The sequence below is a fragment of the Alosa pseudoharengus genome, unplaced genomic scaffold (genome assembly GCF_046254945.1).
Source record: "Alosa pseudoharengus isolate Yale_2024_CS ecotype anadromous, Long Island Sound unplaced genomic scaffold, YU_APseudo_1.1 YU_APseudo_1.1_scf_20, whole genome shotgun sequence".
In the NCBI taxonomy this organism is placed as follows: Eukaryota; Metazoa; Chordata; class Actinopteri; order Clupeiformes; family Clupeidae; genus Alosa; species Alosa pseudoharengus.
This window is the reverse complement of record NW_027468664.1, coordinates 14,796,354-14,821,096: the sequence shown is the minus strand read 5'-3', so window position 1 is coordinate 14,821,096 and position 24,743 is coordinate 14,796,354. Positions and strand designations below refer to the sequence as shown.

Here is a 24,743-nt window from a genome sequence, read left to right as displayed (position 1 = left end):
GTGATTTGCCTGTCAGATACCTGCAGCTGAGTCTATAGGTAAATGGGACAACTCGGCAGTGTAATAGGTCAGTCATCTAAGTCGCTAACCGAAACTCATTCTGAAGGTGAATGTTAGGAGACGAGTCATGACCTGTAGGTCTTTCTGAACCAATCTGTCTGTGTGCTCAGTCACAAGTGTGTGAGTGTGTGTGTGTGGATCTGTGAGAGTGTGATGTGTGTGTGGAAAAACTGAGACTGTCCACAGCAGGCACCCAGACTGTTTTTTAACAGCTGGTGGAGTACACATTCCACTCTCTCTCTCTTTCTCTCTCTCACTCTTTCCTCTCCTTCATTCACGTGCGGAGCCCAACATGAAAAGAATCATTCATCCGAGTTACCAGCGCTGGACTGAAGACACTCCCAGTTATGTTAACATCTGGGAAGCACACACACACACACACACTCTCTCTCTCTCTCTCACACACACGCATGGATATGTACACAAACTCATCACAGCTGACGGGCGCCTGTGAAAATTCCCCCAGAATTTCCTCTGTGGCTGAAACAGAGAAAGTAAAATAGAGAGATAGAGAGAGAAATAGAGAGTTTGAGAGAGAGAGATAGAGAGAGAGGGATGAGGGAGGACAACCCTGCCTCTGGAGCAGGAGATGATAAGAGAGAGGGAGAGCAACCGACAGTAACAGATGATTGCTGACAACGCTCCACACAAAGAAGAGATACACAAGACACACTAGATCTCTTCCACACTCTCGCGCTCCCCTTCTCTGCCTCTCTTGCTCGATCAACCTCGCGTTCGAAACGCTGCACAGCAAGATGAAATAGAGTGTAATATGTGGCCTCTGCAGTGAAAGTAGAATGGTCTTTTATTCCTGTCTCTTCCCTGTCTGTATGAATCCAGTTAGCGGTGTTGCTTTTCACTGGGCTCGTGGATGTGTGAGCTGGTATCACCAAAGGGTTTCATGTGTCCAAAGGGCCCCTGAAACAAAATAATTCAGCTATGTTGCCACGGAGACTCATCGGACCGTGAATACCACACCAGTACCTTTAGTTTTTTTTAGTTTTTTTTGAAGGGGGGGTCAGTTGTGGTTTCAGGTTTTTTTTTTCTCGTTTTGTTTCACTACAGGGGCTGCTGGCTCTTTCCAGTAAACCATGTCTCCCTAACTTTAAACAGTGTTAAGGTTTTGCCCTGTCCACCACCAAGACAGTAACCTCTGTAAAATATGTATTTTGCTCCAAAGTTAAATAAGACTACCTAGGTCTGTTTTCATATCCCTGCACTTGCACAGACAGAGAGGCACACACACACACATACTCACAGATGTGCGAAACAGCCGTTGGTCCTCTACCTAAAAATACCTCATCTTCATATCATCTACTTCAGTGACCTTCACCTCAAACAGGCAAGCCACAAAACACTCACACAACAGGTCTGAGAACAGTTTTTTGCAACAGTACACTGGGAGTTCTGCCCTGATACACAGGCCAGGACTGACATGGAAAAACAGAGAATAATAAGAGGCATAAAGAGGCCCTGGCTGTACCACAAATGAGACTGTGATGAGATTGGGCCATCAGTGAGTACTTGAGGCCTGTGTCTTAAGTTGCCGATTTAGACTACTGGAGTCTGGAGTGCACTGCTGCTGGGGTTTTGAGGGGATGCACACTTGTGGTGCCCCTCAACTGCTAATGACAAGGACAGACACACACACACTGAAAAGGGTGTATAGGCAACAGAAATCCAGACACACATACCGATAGTCCCTTTTCCTCAAAACTGAGAAAGTGTATATTCGTCTGTCTTTCTCTCTCTCTCTCTCAGTTCCAAAGTAGTCTGTCTGTCCCACAATTCACAATAAGTGTTTTTAGTGTAGCGTACTGAACACACATTTGCAGCTAAGATTTATTTGACCTCACCGTTAATTGTAATAGCACAGGCTCTAAATTATACTTTCATAAATGGTTACATGGTGATATTATTGAGGGGGGAATTATAGATGATAAGGGAAACACACACATAACACGGAATCGAACCAGTCGAGTAAACTGATGCAAACCCATTGCACCGTCATCTGTCTCTTGGCTTGGAAGACCAGCATCAATCCATTCAACACAATACATTGTCTATGAAATGCTTGGAATAAAAAGTGTTGTTCTGTCTTCGATGCTGATACAATTATTAACCTTGTTATTACATGTCTTTCTCCATTCTGAGCAGCAACAACAACACGGCACAGTCCATTTTGGATACGAAAGGGGTTAACTTCTGTCTGTCCTATGCTCTGTTTATTTCTAGAGACGTGACGCAATCAAGTTCACTCCTCCTAAGGAGCGCGCGGCAGTGATTGGTGCTATTTTGCACTGTTGCTGCTGATGCGGCGTCAGGGTTGGCGGGGGCCATATATAACCCAACTTCTCACGTAGCTCGGTCCACTCTGAAGAAGGAAGTGTTGCGTGAGGGTGTCCCGTGGAGGCTATTTACAAACATCAAGCTCCGATTGCACTGCACTATCCCGGAACACACGCTCTCTAAATCACCCCTGCTTCGAAAAATAAATGCCCTGCATAGGCCTGCGAGAAATAAAACACGCGAAGAACAAGGATCATAATCCGCACGGTGACAAAGCCGCACTCGCGATAAGGAACGGAGATAAAGCGCACGGAGCCGTGTCGCCGTTGCCTTCTCAATGCATACCCTTTGTGCTCGGGGAACGATGAAACCAGAGATCACCGCAGCCGTCGGATTTCTGTCCAGATTCCTGCGGATAAAAGGACACGTAAACGACAGACAGCTTCAGACATTCAGCCAAACCCTACAGGATATATTAGCAGGTAAGCTTTTCCAACCGTGGAAAAAAACAGCCCTTAGTATGTGTTGTTGCTGTTGAGTATGTCCTCTATTATTTGTTTGTGTATTTTTCCTCTCTCTAGTGTTTGAGAAGTATTTGTTTTAATGCCCGTTGCGAGAAAATGTTGTCAACAAAGACTTTGGGACGCACAAAAGGCTAGGCTTATAGAGCGGACGTACTGCCAAAATAGATATCCTTTCATGCTAGCTTATGTTCGCTCACACTCATCCTGTAGTTGAGCTAGTTTTGACGACGCCATTTGTCCAAGCCCCAAACGAAAACAGCTCGAAAACCTCAGTTTCTTAACTTCTGTGTACTATGTACTCTGTTTTACCTGTAAGCGTCAAATTGAAAATAGTAGGCTATTTTGTTGCCGAATAGCCTGAAGCGCCTACTGGTCATACTCCGCCGAAGAATGGTTGAGTCTATTCCCAGGAGAACGGGACCAGGCAGAAGAATTACGTAATGCGTAGCCAACAAGGAAACGACGGATACATGTAGGGCAGTCGAAGACTGGACAACACATTAACCTATTTAGTTTATACATCTCTGGACTATTTTTCCAGACACAATAATTTGAAATCCGTTGTTGATGTATTCTTTATTTTTTAATATATTTCCTCCATCAAATGCGTTAGAATTCTTCTAATGCCAGTTATATGCCCTCTGCAAGCATAACACAATTTCAGGACGTTCATAAACAAATCATACGTAATTACTGAGTTATTAATACCTCTCGTAGGCTATCAATATGGTTTTGAAGAAAAGTTGTATATTACTAATAATTTATTTTATCATAGTTGTTGAAATTGAAATATAGCCTATAGCTTCTACAGTGATACAACAACAAACAGAATCCCATACATTCTGTCAATGATTCCTTTTTTTCACAGCGCCCTCCAACAATCAGAAGTAAACAATGTTTAGCACCACATTACCCTAACCCATATTACCCTTATTTTAGCAGCAGCACAGAGTAGCCTTAGCTCTTCTAAACAGCGCATTGTAGTATGGCGTGAGCTAACAAAACTCTACTCGGCAGCTAAAACTAGCTCTTTGCAGGCTCTACACTCTGGTGCAGTGTTTGTAAACAGCTCCTGACTGGGGCTCGAAAGAAATTGGCCACTGGCAGAGAAGTTGAAGAAGAGGGTTGGGGGATGGGCAACCACCAGTCTCCATGTTGTGCTGGTTTCAGAGAAGGTGTGTGTGTGGGGGGGGGGGGGGGGGGGCGAGGGAGGAAGGCAAGCAGGGGGTGGGGGGGGGGGGGGCTGGAGGGCAAGAGGGTAAACCTTGCAAAGAGGGTCGGGGCAGGGGGGACTTTGACAAGTATATGTGTTCACTTCTTTGTCTGGACGAGAGGCACACCAGGGCAGAGGCTGACGAGTTTTGCGCGGTGGGGGGATGGAGAGAAAAACAACACCGAGCAATCCCCGACGGCTGAGACTGAACTAGGCCAGCCGCCCCTCTGTTTAGCATTATGCACATAGCTCTATTGTTGCTACTGTAATGGATTAATAATAGGATGTGTGTGAGTGTTGGGAGATTGAAGTCTGGATCATCTGAGTGAAAACACAGTGGTTGGTTGAGCAACCCCTTGCTAGAGATCTCTATGGCCATTTCCTGTAGTTTCCAAAGTAGGCCTCTTAGGAAAGGCCTCTACATTGGCCTGACGGTAAACAAGCCACGGTTTGTAAGACAGAGGTCTGAACTGCTCTAGAGGTTGTGTCATACAAACACCTACACATTACTCACAGAACATGATACTGAAATGTCACAGTTTGTTATAATAGCACAGCGAGGAGCCATTTTTTCCGCATATCCATCTCAGACAAACATGTCTTTCTTTGTGTTTGCCATTTTCACGTCATGCGTGGACCTTTATTGCTTGGACAATGATGAAGAATTGTGCTCTTTACACCTTTTTGTGTTACTTTGTTTATTCCGTTGCTGTTATGAAGCATAAATGTTTAAGTTAGACTCTTAGATTTTAGTTTCCTGTCAGGCAGTATCTGCGTCGGTGGAATGGGGCTTTTTTTGTGACCTTTGTGCTGTGCCTTGTGTGTGTATTTTTTTCTGTTGTGTCAGTTGCGGTTCACCCACCCGCAGGCAGTAAGCTTTTATTGCTCTGTTCTGACCGTGCCAAACCCTCCATTAAGCGAGCACAACGCGTCCCCTCTTGATAACACTGGAGCCATTATCGGAGCGACGAGTACAGGTGGCTCCTGGGCACCAGTCGTCTTTCATGTCCTCGCCACGCTCAGACTCGGTCCCTTTCTCTCGCCGAAAACTACGCCAAACCAAAACCCAAACCAAAACCCACACACTGTCACTGTCGCTGGATAACGCTGGCCCAGAAAGGGAAGCCATTGTTGGATGTCTCTAAATAGAGCCCTGTGAAGATGTACATTTTTGTAAAAAATTTTCCCCCCGTTTGCTTCTTCTGCCTCTCCCCCACAATCCCACAGCAGTGCATATGATCTGGCTTTCCATAACGACAGAAGCAGGCCAGCTCACATTAGTAGGACTTTTCCTGTCATGTGTTTACGCCGTTGGCAGCGAATACTGTTTTTCATGTCACTCAACGTATGTAGGACAGCACACAGACAAAAGACACAAGACCAGCAATGCAATGCTAGCACGTCCATAACGGATCCTTTTGTGGATAACTAGTGAGTGTTTCAACGGAGGCTATTCCCTCTCAAAAAAACCAGGAGGTGTATCTATTGACTGCTAGCACAGGGCTTCAGCCATCAATGGAGGACTTTGAGATGACGGGCCAGGGGGGAGATTGTGCAATCAGACCCCCCCCCCCCCCTCCCGCCCTCTGTTCCCCCCCCCCCGTTCTCGCTCTCTTTGTCACGTAGGCGGGAGCTAACAGGCACTTTATGGCTGTTTATCAACCAATCATATTTTTTTCTCCTCTCATCGTTCGCTTGCTGTGAATTTCCACATCTTGGCTTTTTAAAACATCTTTTCCAAACGATACTGAACAGACTTTGAGATTAAATATGCTCCATACAATTTCAACACAGTATTTAATAATATAGTATAATGTAACTATGGTAATTTTTAGTTCATTGTTTATATATTTTAGTTTCCTTGCTTGGCTTAATCATGTTCCAGTGAAAATATGCTATTTTCTAGGTTAGCAAATTTTGCTAGAAATTAGTGCCTACATGGTAGTGGGAGAATATAGTCAACTCTGTTCACCCTAAAGTTGATGAAACCTGCTCTATGGTTTGTGTTTGGTATCAACAACCCCCAATGCAAAGAACTTTTCCTCTAGCTTCCTCAGAGATGATATTTTCATGGCTGTGCCCGTGATTATCATAGCCTCACCATCACCAGTTATCATGTAATATTCATGACAATATGGTGTGTGTGTGTGTGTGTCTCCCTCCCATCCCTTTCCACAGAGCAATACAAGCACCATTGGTTCCCTGACCGTCCCTGCAAGGGCTCTGGGTACCGCTGCATCCGCATCAACCACAAGATGGACCCTCTGGTGGGGCAGGCAGCCCAGCGCATCGGCCTGACCATCCAACAGCTCTACGTGCTCCTGCCCAGCGAGCTCACGCTCTGGGTGGACCCGTTCGAGGTGTCCTACCGGATCGGCGAGGACGGTTCCATCTGTGTGCTCTACGAATCCCAGCCCAGCGTCAGCGTCAGTGTCAACAACGCGGTCAACATGGCTACTGGTGGCCAGCCTTCCGCCCACGCGGTGGCCTCACTGGTGGACAGTCACATCAGCTGCAAGGAAGAACTGCTGCTGGGGAGGACCAGCCCCTCCAAAGCGTACAGCATGATGACCGTGTCCAGCTAAGCCTGCCGGGGCACAGGTGCTGTTTTTAAGATAACGAGGAAAAAAAAAGCATACAAAAAGTTAAATAAGGAAAGAAAAAAACAGAAAAAAAAACGAAAAGAAAAAGGAGGAGAAAAAAAAAAGCAGAGGATGTGGCCTATCATGCAGGTGATGGAAACCTCACAGGTTTTAATTTCACTTGTCTCTTACGTTCACGTTTGTTGGTGTTTGTTGTTGGATCTGCCATTAAGTTCCCTTATATGAGGGGATAGTGAGGAGATGTTGTTGTAGTGATACACACTGGGGCAGCTATAAGACCAGCGGAGTGTCTGCCCCTCCCTGGACGAAGCCAGGCCAGAAACGGCAGGGCTGTTATTATTATTATTTTTTTTTTTAAAAAGGTGTTCCTTTTTAATGTTGAATTTGCACTTTTATTTTCAAATGGTTTTATTTCTTAACTGCCATCACCATCACCACAAACCTCTTTGTGTAAAGAGCTACTGTCTGGATGCATGAGTCTGATGCATCTCAGAAAGGAAAGAAACAGACATGTGAAAGGAGTAGAAATTATATTTCTCTCTTTTTGAATTTATTTTTTTTCTTTCTTTTGACACAAAATGGGGCGTCTGAAGTCCAGCTTGAGCTAATGTCTGTCCAGACCTCAGTTCCGTGCCCATTTCAAAACCTCTTTAAGACAACTACTCTCTGTTGGACCACAGGGCAATATTTTTTGGTTTTGTTTCTTGTTTATTTTATTTTATTTTTTCGTTATGATTGAGCACTGGGTGGACATCAGCTCTTATACTGGACTTCTGAGGCCCCAGAAGACAGAACTGCAGAAAGCCCTCTTAACCGTTTACGGTGCCGTTTTGTGGCACTGCAAGGGGGGATGCGTTCGTGATGCCTGTTACCATGGATACCATCGCCGTGTCACCAGCGCAACCCTTTGCATGCACGTAGCGTTTTCTCTTCTTGTTTTTGTTTCCAGGGAGGAGCCGCGCATATGTTCCCCTCCCGCTCGATGAATGTCATACTGTCAAAAAAAAATCACAATCGAATAATACCCCGACTGCCCCCCTCTTCTGTTTTATAGCCCCTGCTCCCAACCCACCCAAAGTCCTTGTTAAACACCAAATGTAAGTATGTAGCATAGCGGTTCCTGGCGTTGAAGGTAGAGAGAAGGTGGGTATGTGTTGTCGTTTCTGTTTTCTGCCCTCCCTGCCGCCCCGCGAGAAATGACTTTGAATGCACTTTTGACAGAAGGGCCCATGTGGGATGTACTCGTCGAGGTCTCCTCGAACCACGCTGCATTCCGACGTCCCGGGTGTCTCGGAGGCCTGGGGTCCGCTTGTTTGGTTTCGCTTTGTTATGTTGCCCTCTCTCGCCAAGACCATTTCCTCCCGAGGAGATTTTTTTTAATGGATGTAACTTTAAGTTTGAGACACACACACACACACACACACACACGAAAAAAAAAATAGACGAAGGCATAGACAAAAAGCTGAAGCATTCAGATAGTTTTTCTCGTTTTGTTGTGTTTTGTTGTGTTTCGCTGTGTTCCTGTGCTGTGCTGTGCAGCTTTTAGCAGTCGTGAGACATGCGCACACACACACATACTCAAACTCAGACACTCACACACAGACCAAGTGCAAGTCGTTGTACTGATTTTGTTATTACACCATAGCACTGCGCTCCATATGTGACTGTCGAAATCTCCTAGAGGGTATATGGAAAGATCAAACGCACAGAGGGAGAGAGAGAGAATGAAAGAGATAGAGAGTGAGATGAAAAAGAGATCTAGATAAAGGAAGCACTGACTTTCCATTTCCAAATGAAAGAATCGCCAGCTGTTTGTTGTGACCTTTGAGATCGTTGGACCTCCTTTGGGTGGGTGGGTGCAGCAGGAGTTCTGTGGGTGGAGGGGGTGGGTGTAGTCGGGGATGTGTCCAGAGTGGGTGCCTGATGGTGGTGGTGGTGGTGGGGGGTCTCTGTCCGAGCCATGGGTGGTGCTGGGCTCTTCAGCCAGTCTCTGAGCCATTTTTTTTCTAAGAGTCGTCAGCAAACAGCAACAGCAACAGCAGCAGTAGCCCCATTTTTTTTTTCTTAATCACTGGTCTTGCCAGAGTGCTTGAATCCGTGGGCAAGTGAGGGGCGACCCACAACCAGCTGTTCCTCCTCCTTTGGAGAGAGACGACGACAATGACGCGGCTGACCTACACCACCCCACCCCACCCCACCCAACTCCGTCCCTTCCCCATGCTGCAGGGAGCGCGCAGTGACACATATCACCTCCCCCTCCCTCTTTGTCTGGGGGATAGCGGTGGGCTGTGAGGGAGGTGGGGTGGTGGGGGTGAGTCGGATCCCAGTCCAGGGCAGCTATTACTCACCCCCCAAAACTCCGGCTCTACCCCTTTGCCCCCCTCCTCCAAGAACACCTCCCCCCCAAAACAAATAAAAAATAAACATGAGGGAGGACATAACCAGCACATACTGTATATTGAGCGCGCTCCCCCTCTGCCTCCCCACCCCTTCCACAAACACACACTCCCCCCTTCCCCTCTTCTGAGCCTTACTGAAAGAACCACATGGTTGAAAAGTGGAAAAAGGTCATCGTGGAGAGCAAAGGTTGTTGTTGTCATGCTATAGCCGTGTACTGGATCGAGTTGTGTGCTTTCTTTTTCCTTTAGAGTTGTGGACTACTCTGTTGGTTTTTAGTTATTACACAGGGACGCTGCTGTGAGAGGCTGTGCTGTGAGTTTGTTTACATAAGTGATTCCTGTATGGTTGGACGTCCAAGGCTACAGCAAAAAAAAAAAAAAACATCTAACAAATGGGGTGTGCAGGTTGTTTATGGTAGGGGAGGCTTCGGTGTGCACTTTCCAGACGGGGACTAAGTCCGGCCTCACATGCTGCTGAGGTTGGACGCTGCCAATCAGTCCTAAACGGGTGCTATAAAGCCTCTCTCCCAGGGGATCATGGGTAATGGAGCCAGACTGTCAACACAGTTTTGCCCCTCACCGCCCACCTCCCCCCCACCGACACCCTGTATCAGCTGGGGCCTCGTGTGTGTGCAGCACAGGGAGCAGGGAGTTAAACAGATGGACAGGGCCGAACAGAACGTGACCATGGGTCTGACCTCTCAGCTTTCAGCCCCGCATGATTTGAAAGACTTTTGGGGCAGATTTGCTCTAAATTTTAATATGACGTTAATCGTACACGTAGACAGCCTAAGTTAAGTACAAGCTGGATGTGGCAGACTGTTCCAGTTCTTGTACTGTTGAAAACCACACACATACACACACAGCAAAATAGTGGTGTCTCTCATTCTATTACACTTGCTGTCTGAATTTGCCACCAATGCGATTTTAACCAAACATCAAAAATGTATTTGACACCTTCTCTATGAATTGAATAATATACCCCCCACTTGCAACCCTAAATATCTTTCAACAAGTTAATTCATTGTACCCCAGCTCATCTGAACTTTGCAAGCATTTAGCTCACGTTTGTGCACATAGTAATCAGTTGTGTCATAATAAGTCGTTTTCTAGCAGAGGGTAATAGCACATAAAATGCACTATGTCGAAGTTGAAGTTATGTGACATTGAGACGCGGGGTGTCTCCAGGAATGTATTGCCAAAACTCAGGCCTCACACATTCAAGTATACCCTCATGGAAGAGTTGCGCATGTTAGGATGTGAAACATGGAAGGGAAATAGTCGTTTTATTTGTCTCGTTGGGTTTGTCATCGATGATTTTGGAGGAAAAAAAAATTATTGCCACTTTCGCATTTGGGGTGTTTTACATATTTGTAGAATGTAACGTTATTGTACAACATATGGTAGAATACACAACATAACACATGGGAAGTGCCAATAATTGATGTTTTTATTTGAGATGTTTCGATGTATTCCTTTTTGTATTTCATATTTTAACACGAATAACTATTTCCAAGGTGAAGCCATTCGTGTCGGGAGTGTTGGCAAGGACCAAAGTTCTTTTGGTAAAAAAAAAATCAGTTTCCTCTCTCTGTGCAGATAGACTTGTCCTTTGTTTTTTTTTTTTACTTTACAAAACAAACAAAAAAAATCTGCGCTACCCAAGATGAAAAGCTGTCTCTATCTTGTGATCCTGTCAGTACATCTTTATTGTGTTCATTTACTTTTCCTTGGGTATGTTGTTATGAACTGCTGTAAATTTGTACAGTTCATGTAAATTGATTGTGCGGAAGTTGTACAGATTTCTATATTTTGGAAGAAAAGTTTTTTTTCTCTGTAATAAAAGATTTCCTATCTTGGCAAACGTAAAACACCCTGTGGACTTGGGTCATTCTTTGTTAACTTGGAAATCCACATCCGCAACCAACCAAACAAAGTCACTGTTAACACTGTTATCATCTTGGCCCATTGTTTTAAATGGGGGAAACGGCTCCGCCTAGCTAAGCTCATCACTTGGACTAATGGCGAAGCACGCAGAGAGCTGTAATGCTCAAGGGGAGCTAGAAATTGCCAAACAGCTGTTTGTTACGCAGACTGAATTAGCAGATGATTTTGGGAAATAGCTGTGAGGGGGTGGGGATGCGGGCGTGGGGAGGGTTGTCTTCACGCACCAGATGGGATGAAAAACGAGCATATTTTTCATTCGCAAATAGTTGCCACTGAGCAACAGTTTCAACATCCTGTCTGACTCGATCTGAACAGCCACGGTTAGATTCACAAGATATTTTAGTGTTAAGGCTCAGTCTCCGGATACTCCTAACGTTCCCCTGCGAAACAGCTCTGCTATCTCCTGTAAGCAGCAGTATTCCTGCCTTCGACAGTGGGTTGCTGCTAACTCGCAAGCAGGAAAAATCTGCACTCAATGCCCCTTTTTGTGGATTAAACACTTCAGCCAAGGGCTAGTGGTTATTTTCGCTCTAAATCGGGCCTATGGGAGTGATTTCAAGCTTTGGCGTTTGCTCTGAAACCCTCCCTGACTTTAGGAGACACTCAGTCACGTCCCAGCAACAGGCCCTCTGGCTGATGGGCTCACTGAGAGAGAGAGATCCTATAAGTCCCTGGACAGGGGTAAGAAAAAACAACATGGATGAATACAGGGCAGAGCTCTATCTCTCACTCTTTCTCTCTTTTTCCCCCAAAAAACGGAATGTTCGTCTCCACCACTCTGCTCAGCTTAAAATAGCATGCGCTCTGTGGCAACGTGCAGAGGATCAAACACAAGGCATTGTGGCGAGGATATGCACACACTCACTCACACACACACACACACACACACACACACACACACACATTGGAAGGGGAGCTGCTCACAATGCCATCCCTGACAAAGCGCTGACTGCACAGAAACACGTCTGGATTAAGACAGCAGCGTTTCCAGGCTCCTGATCGCTTAGGTTGCCTAGCAGCCGCCAGGCAGAAAATGGTCAGTTTTAACAAGAAGAGAGGAAGAGTGACAGAGAGGGTGGGGGAAAGATTGCCTGCATGTGTGTGTGTGTGTGTGTGTGTGAGATAGAGACAAAAGAAAGACCTGGGGAGTGCTGTTGTTTTTCTGCTCTGATGGAAGTTGAGCAAAGGCTCAGACCAGATTTTAACTTTGCAAACAGTGGCAGGGGTTGAGAGAAACTCAAATTGAATGAGAAGGATAGAAAGAGAGAGAGAGAGAGAGAGACTTTGTGCTGGGTTGGCATGAATACCAGCCTGGGTTGTGCCCTTGGCCTGTTTTCTGTAAAAATATTATCAGAGGAGGAGATTGAAAGCCCAACCTCTGCCAGCCCCCACAGGAGCCCCTGCAGACCCCCCCTCTCCTCTCCCTGTCGGCACACCTGGCGCACACCTTTCCTCTTTCCTTGCCGGTCTGTTTTAACTTGTCATTGTATTTCACAGTAAACCAAACAGGATATGGGCTGGAACACCTGGAAAGAGTTTGAATGTTAGGAAGTAAAATGGCCACCCTCCCACAGCTACGTGGCCCATATTTACAACTGAATCTTGGCAGGTTGGCTGGCATCGACTGGTTCTTGAGGAGCTGTGTTTGTATGGTTGGCATACCGTGGCGCTAAGCTTTATGGGCATTTATACACTCCACTTCCTCTCAAATATGTCAGCACATGCATACAATAATAAAAATAAGCGGTTATGACAGGCTTTTGGTTGTTGCTCTGCATTTCTAGTCATGTCACATCTAGGCTCATGTCAACATGCATGTTTGTTCAAAATTAAATGATGGAAGAATTAGGGAGGAAGTATGCAAAGGTAAGTGATAAACTAAGTGCCGAAAGTCTCATAAGTAGCTAAAAGTACCTCTCAACAGTGAGGAAGTTAATGTCTGTTTGTTATTTGCATGATTCACATTCCCACACGGTAAAAAAACTAGACATAAAATCCCAATACTTGTAGGCAACATCTTTATAAACATTTCTGAACGAAAGCTCCAGGCTTCTGACATTAGTTATTTAGTCGTGTATTGTGGAGTCTGAAACAACAACAACATCAATCATTATGCAAGCATGTGTGTGTGTGTATGTGTGTTCCTGTGTGTGTGTGTGTGTTTGTGAGAGATGCGAATGGTGGCATGGGCAAGTTTTTTTCCATACATGTGTGTGTATGAGAGAGAGAGAGAGAGAAAAAGAAAGACGTGTATGAGTCATTAAACACACACGTGGTGGCGAAGGAGCCAAGCGTCCCTTTAAATGAGAAAAAAAAGTAGTGATAAAGAAAGAAAAAAAAGAGTACCCAGCTGAAGCTGGCGAGGCTCTGCAGAGCGGAGAGAGAGAGAGAGAGAGAGAGAGAGAGAGCAAAGTGCTGCTTCCTCTTTCCTGCAACAACATCTGTTCAGCGGAGCAACCAGATCTGCCCCCGCAACCAAAGAAGAAGAACAAGAAAGAGAAGCAGAGGGGAATAAAAAAAAAGGGGTGGGTGGGTAGAAAGGTACACCCTATAGGTCTTAAAGCTGTGGCAGGTGTGTTTCATGTGTGTGTGCGTGTGTGTGTGTGTGTGTGTGGGGGGGGGGGGGGGGTCGGTTCAGGTAGGCTGTCATCTGGAGGAAACCTGTGTTGTGCTGTGTGACATGGATGTGGAACTCAATGCTGCTAGACAACATGTGTGTGCCTATGTGCATGTGTGTGGGAGAGGGAGTCTGTGTCACAGTTTTTGTGTCTGTGTGTGTGTGTGTGTGTGTGCACTGAGCAGATGGTATTCAGAGAGGAAGAGAGATAGAGAGAGAGAGAGAGAGAGAGGTTCCACAGAGTCAACAAACAGTAATTTTTATAGCTCACAACTGTTTCACAATCTCATGCAGCTCTCCAGGGGAAGGCAAAAGATTTAACCCGTCACAGGGCCTGCTCACCCCGTCGGGCCTGTTTCTGATCAAACCACACACACACACAGACACACACACACACACACAGAGAGAGAGAAAGAGAGGGAGACACACACACACAAACACACACACACACACATAGAGAGAGAGAGAGAGAGAGAGAGACACACACAGCTAAAGTTATTTTGAGTGTCAGTATCCTCTTTAATTAAACAGACTTTGGCCCAGGGCTGCTAGATTCAGAGATTAGTCTCAGGGCCGGTCTGGAGATATCGCTCGTCCTCCAGTCAGGTGATGTGTTTCTCCCCTGCCCTCCCCCTGCTCTCTCTCTCTCTCGGTCTTTCTCTCTCTCCCTCTCTGTATCTGTTTGTGTGTCTAAATATACGTGTTTCTCTCTGTGTGTCTGTGTGTCTGTGTGTATGTTTCTCATAGGAGGCTATTAATAGGCTAGGTGATATGAACCCCCCCCCCATCTCTATCTTTGTGTCTCTCTTTTACCTTATCTCCTTATGTTTCTCTTTTTCTCTGTGTGATTGTTTTCTTCTTTTTTGTTCCTCTCTCTCTCTCTTCTCTCTCACCTTCTGCACTGCCCACTCAGCACTCACGTCATAGTCGTCATAGCAACATCATAGAGTTTTCAACACATGGGAATGTTTGCGTTCAGTGTTTCCACATACATTGCAGCCAGTATAGGCTGAGTCACCTATGTGACAAGCTCAGGGGCTGTGGTAAGGCTGTGGTAAGTCAGTGCAGGTCACAGTGCGATGGTTGCTCATGCAGAAACAGACCTGGCTCACATCTGACTCCGTGTCAGGTCAGTTGTAAGGGTACAAAGCCCCAAACCAAACTCTACTGATGGCATGTTCCTGGTGATATGTGGTAAGAAACAAAAGGTTTAAATATTTTTCTTTCTTCTCGACAGTTCTAATATTGAGTTTTGACATGTGTACACACACACACACACACATACACTACGTTCCCACAAGTGCCAACGTTTCAAAGTTTCAAAATGGGGGAAAAAAACAATCAAACCAAAAAGCAGGTTCTAACATTGAAAGTCTTCCAGTTAAGTTTTTACTTGCGTTGGACAGACACAAACACTGCATTCTCATCGAAGCAAAACACCACACCACGCTACACCACACCACACCACACCACACCACACCACGCTACACGCCCTATGGCCTAAAGTCCTCTTGTCTGTGGCCCTGCTGCAGAAACGCTGACACAGGCTAAAAGCAGACTCGCCCAACGAGGAGAGGACGGAAAGCAAAACATTCAATTCACTCCGAGCCATTATGTCAACAAAAATATCTCAAGGTCTATTTCTCTCTCTCACCTCTCTCTCTCTCCTCTTTTTCATTCCTTCTCTCACTCCCTCTTCCTGTATCAACATTGTCCTTCCACACTGTAACATACAGTATACTATATATTCATTAATTTGACTGATTATCTTCAAAAAGGCAGCCAAATAATGTTTAACAACACAACAACATGGAACAGTACAAACAAAGAAATGCAAGCAGGAGCCGTCAACTAACATAAATGGCAAATGTTGTATGGTTCAGTAGAAACAGGTTTCTAACTGCAGTGTGGGGTGCAGTTATTGCTTGCTGTTTATATTCTTCTGTGAGTTCCAATTGAAATGCTACATGTAAGCCCAGACACTTACAGGTCATGTGTTCATATTTAAAGCACACAACTACGTTTCCAGGCAGAAAGAGCCAAAGCCTTTGACAAACAACTATTAGACTTAAGTGTGCTGGCCTTAGCTAACGTTTTTCTTAACAGTTAAACAGGTACAGGCAGGTCACAGTTAATCTATGGCATTGCTTATTTGCATGGGAGAGGCTTAGACAAAGACAAAGCCTTGCTTGTTCATCGACCTGATTGTTTTTGAGACGTCGTTTTAAGATGGGTAAAGACAAAGAGTGAGGAAACACGTGCATGCATGCAGACTCAAGTTGCACACACACACACACACACACACACACACACACACACCACATGTTTAAATCCCCTGCTTGTAAACACGACCACATGTGTGTGTGTGTGTGTATGAGTGCGCATGTGTGTTAGTCTTCTCATACGTTTCCTCTGCCGTGTTTCTGAGAAGTTTGCTAACCAGCTTTAGTACAGCCTGTCAGCTGTTTCCTGTTTGCAGCGGAGAGGATGCCACAGACCTGCAAAAACAGATGAGCAGAGAAACAGAGAGATAGAGAAAACGACAGAGAGAGCACTGTGGTGTGAAAGTGTGATAAGTGTCAAAAGTAGGTCGAAAAATGCTTATGTTTATTTTTCCGCTGGGAACAGCTTCTCTGCCTGCTACCTCAACAGCTTATCTGTGCTGAGTATGAAACTGCTCTAGTCAAAATTGTACATGTTTTGTCCATTTGTCCTGCAAACCAGGAACACAGAACAATTTACAGAAACAACGATTCTACCCCTCAATTCTCCCATAAGAATCAGTTAGCATGGCAGCTAGATTAAAACCTGTTACACTTAGGGTAGCCAACAAGGCTAGTTACATAAAGCACCCTTTGTTTGTGCATTGTTTACCTCACGTTGTTTATGAATTTGCATGCCAGAAGTGTTTGGTGTTGCTGTGCAAAACACCCTTGACCCAGATGAGGTCTACCTAATGAGTAACTCTGGAAGAGTTGGGGGACTTGGGCTATGGCACTGAGAAGTTACTGATTGATTTGAACAGTTCCATTAACCCTCAGCATACAGAAAAAAAACAATAGGGTGTCAAGTGATAACCTGTGAAAGCAGCTGTACCAGACATTAACCTCCTCTAAGTTCTAAATACTGCAAAACATTTGAGATGGAGTTTATATCAGAAAGTATTGGTTCATCAGGGTCTTGTTTGAAACTAATTCTCTACTGCCAAACCTTGTCATTACATATACAATGTGCTATTACTATGACTTTTATCATTAATGTTACCTACATTTTCCTTGCAATGTACCTGAATGGTATTGACAGACACTGTAACATGGGCTGTGACATAGAGGGTTACAGACATGTCAGTTCCTGATAGGTAAAAATCTGTAAAGGTTTCTTGTGTGTGTTGTCATTTTCAGCAGTTTGGGTCAGGGTAAGTAAGGTCCATGTTTAAAACTAGGAAGATCATTAGCCAACAACTAACAGTATTGCAGACATTACCAAAAACACAGCTGACAATGACAAAAGTGAACTAGCTCACCTACTTATTTCAGCAACATATTGTAACATTTTCCACTATTGATTAAAGGGCCATAAAGGTACACACAACCTTTGACCTTTTCCAGGGATCTGCTGGCATTAGTTAAAGAGCCATACAGTATCTACTTTTAAACAAAGGACACTGATGTCCAGTATAATGACCTTATTTTCAGATGTCGTCAGCTACAGCCACAGCCACACCCTACAGAGCTTAATGAACTTTTTTACTGTCAGGTGTTTTTCCCACACTGAGTGCAGACACTCCCATACCAGACATCACAGATACTCAACACACACAAGAAACAATACTAAGGAAGGTCACAACTGACTGAGGATTAAAAAGAATGAGGAATTAGGCCGGAGAAAATCCAAGAATACGGCACATTTGTCACATGTTTGAAAACGAGTGTTTTACCAGAGACAGTTGATAAATCTTTTGCTTAACTTGGACATTCTGTTTATTTCCACCGTTACTATAGCAATCACATCACTCTAAAGCATAGGTTCTCAAAGTGCGGCCCGGGGGCCAATGGCAGCCCGCGGAAACATTTCTGGCGGCCCGCGATAACATCTGATAACATCTGTAAAACTGTTAAAACTGTACATCTGTACTGTGTGCTTTGAAAAGAATGAATCTCCGTTTAGTGGTGTTTCGTGGCCGTCAGTTTTTCCAGTGGTGCTTTGGTAGCTGGAATTGGCTCAGAATAAGGCCTATACTGATAAGAAGCAAGGCACACTGAGACTGTTTGTTCTAAATAAGTTTGTACTTGAAATGGACTGCAACCAGAACTGTTATATTCCAAATTTGTCTGTTGAGGGTAGAGAACCCCAGGGATTGTGTGTGCATTGTTTTGCCAGGTTTAGCCTCAGTTATGAATGAAAATGTGTTTAATGCAATAAATAGAAACTGTAGAGATGCAACCTGGTCTTTAAAATGATTACAAATAGGATTTTTTTCCAGTTTTTTTTCTCTCCACCCGCCCCTTTGGCGGCCCTCAGTTTAATGTTGGGTTCCTGAATTGGCCCTCACCAATCAAAACTTAATCAAGTAGTTGGGGTGAAAGCTTTTACACAGATCCAGATTTAAATACATATTCATGTGATGTATTTGTTATGTCTATTCTTACAGATCTCTCCCTATTCATTTAGATAGGCGCCTGATCTTGTTTGCCCAAATTAGCTGCTCAGGGGCATTAGCAAAAAGGCTTGCCCATAAAGACTCTCTTTCCCACCAACTCTCTCCCACATACTTTTCTGTCAAACTCACCAACATTTGTCTCAGGTAACAGTACATCACCACTCAACTGTATATCATTGCATCACTAAACTGTGCACATCTGATAAACTTATTCACTATGATGAATTTCATAACATTACAGTATTTTGTAATGTCATCATTAACTGCCCTTACATTTCTGTGTTGGTTTCATGCCTGCAAGCACAAATGGATAAAATAAGCAAAGTAGAACATATACTGCAAAATATTAAAGTTAATATGAAGGTATGCAAAATCAGGTATAAATTCATGAGATTTAGGAGCGGAACACAGAAACTGTTATCTACTGTTATCTAGAACACTACAATAGAATAGAATACAGAACGTTGGCGTAGATAAAGGCAAAGCTCTGGATAAAGGTATTCTACAATAGAACACTGTATGAATGCCTTTCTGTTTGGGTGGGGGACAAACAGTAGGGGCTGTGTTGGTGTAAGAATGTCTGTTATGCCGTCAGATAGGGTGTGTTTGTGTGTGGGGGGATTTTGTTGTATCTGACAGGAGTTCTGTGAATGGACACTTGTCCAAGTGTGTGTTTGTCTATAATCATGTTGTGTGTGTCGTATGTGTAAACCTGTGTGTGTGTGTGTGTGTGTGTGTGTGTGTGTGTGTGTGTGTGTGTGTGTGTGTGTGTGTGTGTGTGTGTGTGTGTGTGTCTTTGAAACCCTCTGTAGTGTGTGTGTGTGTGTGTGTGTGTGTGTGTGTGTGTGTGTGTGTGTGTGTGTGTGTGTGTGTGTGTGTGTGTGTGTGCGCTGCTCCTGTGCTGTGCCACAGCATTCCTCAGGCGTCTGTTTGCTATTGGCCTACTTCTGCAGGCAGGGGAGGAACTGCTGCATGGCTGCTCCTGTCAGGATGCTCGTAAATAACACACACCTCACCATTAGCGCCTGCCCCCTCGCACACTCACACACTGTCTCTTTATACAGACACACACACACACACACACACACACACACAGACACACACACCTAAGCTTTTACTTCATAAATATGCTCAATGCAATTATTGTGTGCAACCCCACACACAGTTCTTGACACTTACACACAAACAAATTTTCATTCAAATTAGTTCCCATGTAAACATTGACAGAATTACAAGGACTTATTGCACACACACACATGCAGGCAAAGCACACATACACACATGCGACACACAAACACACACACAAACACAGTGGGGGAAAGTGGCATTGTGTGTTATGGTGAAACTATCTTGCAACATGGGGTTTATCGCTCTCTCTCTCTGCCCTACTCTGTGTCATGTCACTGTTTTTATTTCTTCCCCTCTCCTCCTCCTACTCCTCCTCCTACTCCTCCTCCTCCTTCTTCACCTCTCCTCCTCCTTCTCCACCTCTCCGGGCGAGAGGGCAGGGTTGTTGTTGTTCGTTCTCTCGTTCTTGGCTCCTGAGTCGCCGTGGCTGCAGCTGCCCTTGTTTTTGTAGCTTGAAGATCAACGCTGCCTGTTACTCGCAGCCCACTCTACTCTCAGTGGCCATCACACACACACACACACACATGCACACACACACACACACGCACGCACGCACACACACACACACACAAACACACACACACACACACACACACACACACACACACACACACACACAAACACACACACACACACACACACAAACACACACACACACAAACACACACACACACACACACACGCACACACACACACACACACACACACACACACACACACACACACACACACACACACACACACATAGGCTCCCTGATGTATGGATTGGTGTGTGTGTGTGTGTGTGTGTGTGTGTGTGAGAGAGAGAGAGAGAGTATGTGTGTGTAGGTAAACACATGTGTGCTGGTATTTTATGTATTCATATGCCCCCTACTCTCCAAAGCAAACCAGGAGGACTTTGGAATAACGTGTACACACACACACGCACACGCACAGATGCACACACACACACGCACACACACACAGACGCACACACACACACGCACACACACGCATACACACACACAGTCCATGGTTATTTACTCCCATCCTCATAATATGTTCTGTGGACAGACAGCCTTGTGCCAATTAACCATGGACATGAAATGAATTGAAAAAGGGTCTTTGGCTGTTGCTGCATACACTTGACCTACTTTCCCAAGAGTTAAGAGAGGCAGGACCAGGCTCCCTTTGGGTTGGCCATGACAGAGGAGGACGGGTATAAATCACAAACACACACACACACACACACACACACACTCCTCCTACACACATATACAGTACATGGCCACGTCCTTCACTCCTCCACTGCCACTTAGCGTGTTATCTCTCTTTGTGTTAGCATTTATATGTCTTCTTTGGGTATATATACACTACAGCGTGTTATCTCTCTTTGTGTTAGCATTTATATGTCTTCTTTGGGTATATATACACTACAGGTTTGGGGTCACTTAGAAAGCTGAGATCAGTTGTATTGTTTTTTTTTTTTGTTTTTTTTTTTAAATTTGGCAATAATTTAAGCACATAATGTAATCTGAAAACTGCTGCCCTGATTAAAAAAAAAACAATGCAACTGATCTCAGCTGGTATTCTGTCTATAATGGAGTGTGTGTGTGTGTGTGTGTGTGTGTGTGTGTGTGTGCGTGTGTGTGTGTACAGGTGTGACCATGTGTGCAAGAGTCTGCATGTGAAGCAGGGAGAGGGGGCATGCCCAGCAGTTAAAAGATCCCAAACACCCCCTCGATATTCATCAACCATGTGCCTCATATGCTTCTGTTTATTGCTGTGTGGGCAGAATTACAGAGATGACTGGAGCATGGTGACACAGGATCATACCATGGTGAGAAGTGGGGGGGGGGGGGGTGGACAGTTAACTCCAGTCCATTCTGGTGTCACCACACACAACCAAGAAAGGAGAGGGAAGAAAGGAGAGGAAGAGAGAGAGACAGAGAGATAAAGGAACAGATTGACTGTCAGGAAGAGAGAGAGAGAGAGAGAGAGAGAGAGTGAATGAAAGGAACAGACAAATGAAGACACAGAGAGAAAAGAGTGAAATGTGGAGAAAAGAGGCGGTTTGGAGCCAGAGAAACACAGAGAAGTCAAATGGGAGAACTGCAGCAGAGGGATCTCCAGCAGAGGGATCTCAGATGGAGTAAAATTAGCAGAGGAAAGGAGGAGGGGGGGGGGTATGGGGGGTGAATTGATACGTGCTTCAGGGCAGATACAACCGCAGTACACAGCCAGCATGTGTATGTGTGTATAGTTGAATTGAACAGATTTGTGGGCCTGTGTGTGTATACGTGAATATGTACTTGTGTGTCTATGACCTAGAGTGTATTTGTGTGTGACTGTTCATGTTTGTGTGTGTGTGTATGTGTTTGTGTGTGTGAATTTTTATCTGTGTGTGTGTGTGTGTGTGTGTGTGTGAATTTGTGTGTGTGTGTGTGTGTATGTGTGTGTGAATTTGTGTGTGTGTGTGAATTTGTGTGTGCGTGTGTGTGTGCATGTGCGTGCACGTGTGTGTGTGTGTGTGTGTGTATAAGTGTGTACCTATCCTAGACTAGCTCTGTATTTTCATATTTGTGCATATCACTTGTGGAAAGAAAGAGGAACAAATCGCAGTACTTTTGCAATCCATGGCCAACGTGACTGAATGACATCCTCTGCTATAAAAGCAGAAGTGCTGTCAGGCATAGTCATGGGGGAGTTTCTCAACAAATCCAAACACTCTCCGAGGGAGAAACCCGCATCCCAGCATGCATTGGGTTTCAGCCAAGGAAACTGACCTTAATTCTCCTGATGCAATACCCATGGCATATACTATGGTATTTCACGTTTAAATGTCAGACGTTATTGTTACCTTACCTTATCCTTATGAAGACAGAGATCTGATAGTGTGTCAAGAATTGAGAAGTAAGATTGTGTTTTTATGTACGTATGAGATAACCCCGAATGAAGGTCAGTGTGTGAGTCTGTGTGTGTGTGTGTGTGTGTGTGTGTGTGTTTGTTGACATATCTGTGTGTGTGCGTGTGTGTGTGTATGTGTGTGTGTGTGTGTGTGTGTGTGTGTGTGTGTGTGTGTGTGTGTATCTATGTGTGTGTGTTCATTTGTTTTTTCCTGTATGCACTGCCATGTGTGTGTGTGTGTGTGTGTGTGTGTGTGTGTGTGTGTGTGTGTGTACAGTATGTGTGTGTGTGTGTGTGTGTGTGTGTGTGTATGTACGTGCATGCTTTCATAGTGACAATGCCAGCAGCTGCCATGTGGGTGTGCATTCCTTGGTCCCCTGCCATAAAGTGGGTACTACAGAACTGAACTTCTTTCAAGCAGGGACAGGAGAAAAATGGGAAGAGAGAGGGGGAGAGAGAGAGGGAGAGAGATAGAGGGAGAGAGAGAGAGGGAGAGAGAGAGAGAGGGAGAGAGAGAGAGGGAGGGGTGGCAGTGCAGCAACTCTAATGAATCACGATCTCTTTATCCCTCCTTCTATTCATCTGCCTCTCCTCCTCTTTCTCTGTCCCCTTTCTGTGTGTGTGTATATATACCTTTCTGTATGCAAAGCCATGTCTATGTATATGATGTCCATGAGCTTCCATGTGTGTGTGTGTGTGTGAGAGAGAGAGTGGCAGAGAGGGGTTGGGGGGGGGGGGGGGGGGGTGGCCTGGAAATTCTGTTTTGGGGTTTTGCTGCATCTCTGCACCTGTTGTTCTCTTTTCACACACACACACACACACACACACACACACACACACACGACATAGAGAACTGCACACATACACAACCCCCCCCCCCCCCCGCTACACTCTGCATTCAGTTACGTTTTTTATTTTCAACTGTTGTTTTGTATTTCAGTGTTTCTTGAATTCTGCTCCAAATCAGGTCAGATTTCCTGTAACGGAAGAGAACTGAATGAAACAGAGCGCTCGGCTATAGAGCAATCCTCCAACCCCCCATCCTCTCAGGCTCTGCTCTTCAGGTGGGCTTTAAAGGGAAGCTGCTCTGCAAGTTTAAATAGCCACTTGTCACCCACCACCTTTTGTTTTTATCCAACACCCTGAAATACGCAAGAGAGAGGGATGAGAGGAAAAGAGGGAGGGAGAAAAACAGGAAGAGGGAGAAAAAGGGGGAGAACAAAGGTGTGCCTAGTGACGTTATCAGAAGAGGTGAACTGAGGTGTGTGTGTGTGTGTGTGTGTGTGTTTAATCAGTCATGAATAAAAACAGATTAAGAGAGAGAGGCAGAGAGAGAGAACAGACCCTCTCATGCTGCAAATTTCATAATGTGGTGATTCAATTTGTGATGTCAGTATGGAACTGTTGCTATAGTTACTGCCTTAGCCATCACTTCCTGGAGATTTATGTGGAATAGCTGTGATCTTTGGATCACTCTGTATTATACCCTGGATACAACGGGAGTGTCTAAGGCAAAGTGTTGTAATGTTACATGAGAGCATATGTGCCACACACACACACACACACACACACACACACACACACACACACACAGGATTTTGAGTAGTACAAGGCAGACACAGGAAGAACCACTGCCTCACTATTTAACCTCACGCTAAACACCACGTCCAATTCATGGACATTTATATGAAAATATGCAGAAGTCTAAGATGGCCTCAACCCAAAACACATAATTTACTAAAACAACAGAAAATACTTAAATGTTTTGAGTGGCAAAGCCTATTAGTACAAATGTCGCAATGGCTTAATATTTCTCCTTGCCTGCAGAGAGCATGAAAAAATGCAAATATGTCCTCAACCTTTGATTTGACACTAAAAGTTTAAAAAAAGGGCATTGGTCTGTTTTTTGTTGTTCACAGAACCTGCCTAACAGACGACATCATGCAGCTGTGTTGTGTGTTGAGCGCGTGCACACACACACACACACACACACACACACACACACACACACACACACACACACACACACACACACACACCGGAGCTACTATACTATCTTTCTTTGTCTCCTTATTTGTCCATCTCACACACACACACACACACACACACACTACCGCCCTACACAGATATATGAGAATCATTCCCATTTACAGTGATTGTCCTCCTGTGGCACCAGGACAAAAGGTCTACAAAGCAGGAGAAAAGGTGAGCTGAAGGGCTGCAATCCATACTGTCTTGCCATTGTAACATACGCACGTACATGCGCTCCAATGCACAGATAGGAGTGTGCTTACGTGTCATTCATTTGATGTGTACGTGTGACAGAGAACAGCAAACAAAGATGGAAGGAATACAGAAGGAAACAGAGAAGAAAGAAAGAGAGAAAGGGAGAAAGAGAACATGTTCATTATGAGAGA

General features: G+C 44.9%; 1 protein-coding gene across 1 annotated transcript; it reads left to right on the top strand.

The window, feature by feature from the left end:
* Window positions 1–2,422: 2,422 nt before the first annotated feature.
* Window positions 2,423–10,961, top strand: btg1 (B-cell translocation gene 1, anti-proliferative). The gene is made up of 2 exons (XM_076296650.1): window positions 2,423–2,831; window positions 6,265–10,961. The coding sequence occupies exons 1-2, from the start codon at window positions 2,687–2,689 to the stop codon at window positions 6,669–6,671; spliced, it is 552 nt and encodes a 183-aa protein (XP_076152765.1). The 5' UTR covers window positions 2,423–2,686; the 3' UTR covers window positions 6,672–10,961.
* The last annotated feature ends 13,782 nt before the right edge of the window (window positions 10,962–24,743 follow it).

What these genes read in the sequence shown, in the direction of transcription:
- btg1 (XM_076296650.1), top strand. Translation starts at nt 2,687, where the DNA reads ATGCATACCCTTTGTGCTCGGGGAACGATGAAACCAGAGATCACCGCA. An exon ending in CCTACAGGATATATTAGCAG is followed by an intron (nt 2,832 to 6,264) that starts GTAAGCTTTTCC and finishes CCCTTTCCACAG; the next exon opens with AGCAATACAAGCACCATTGG.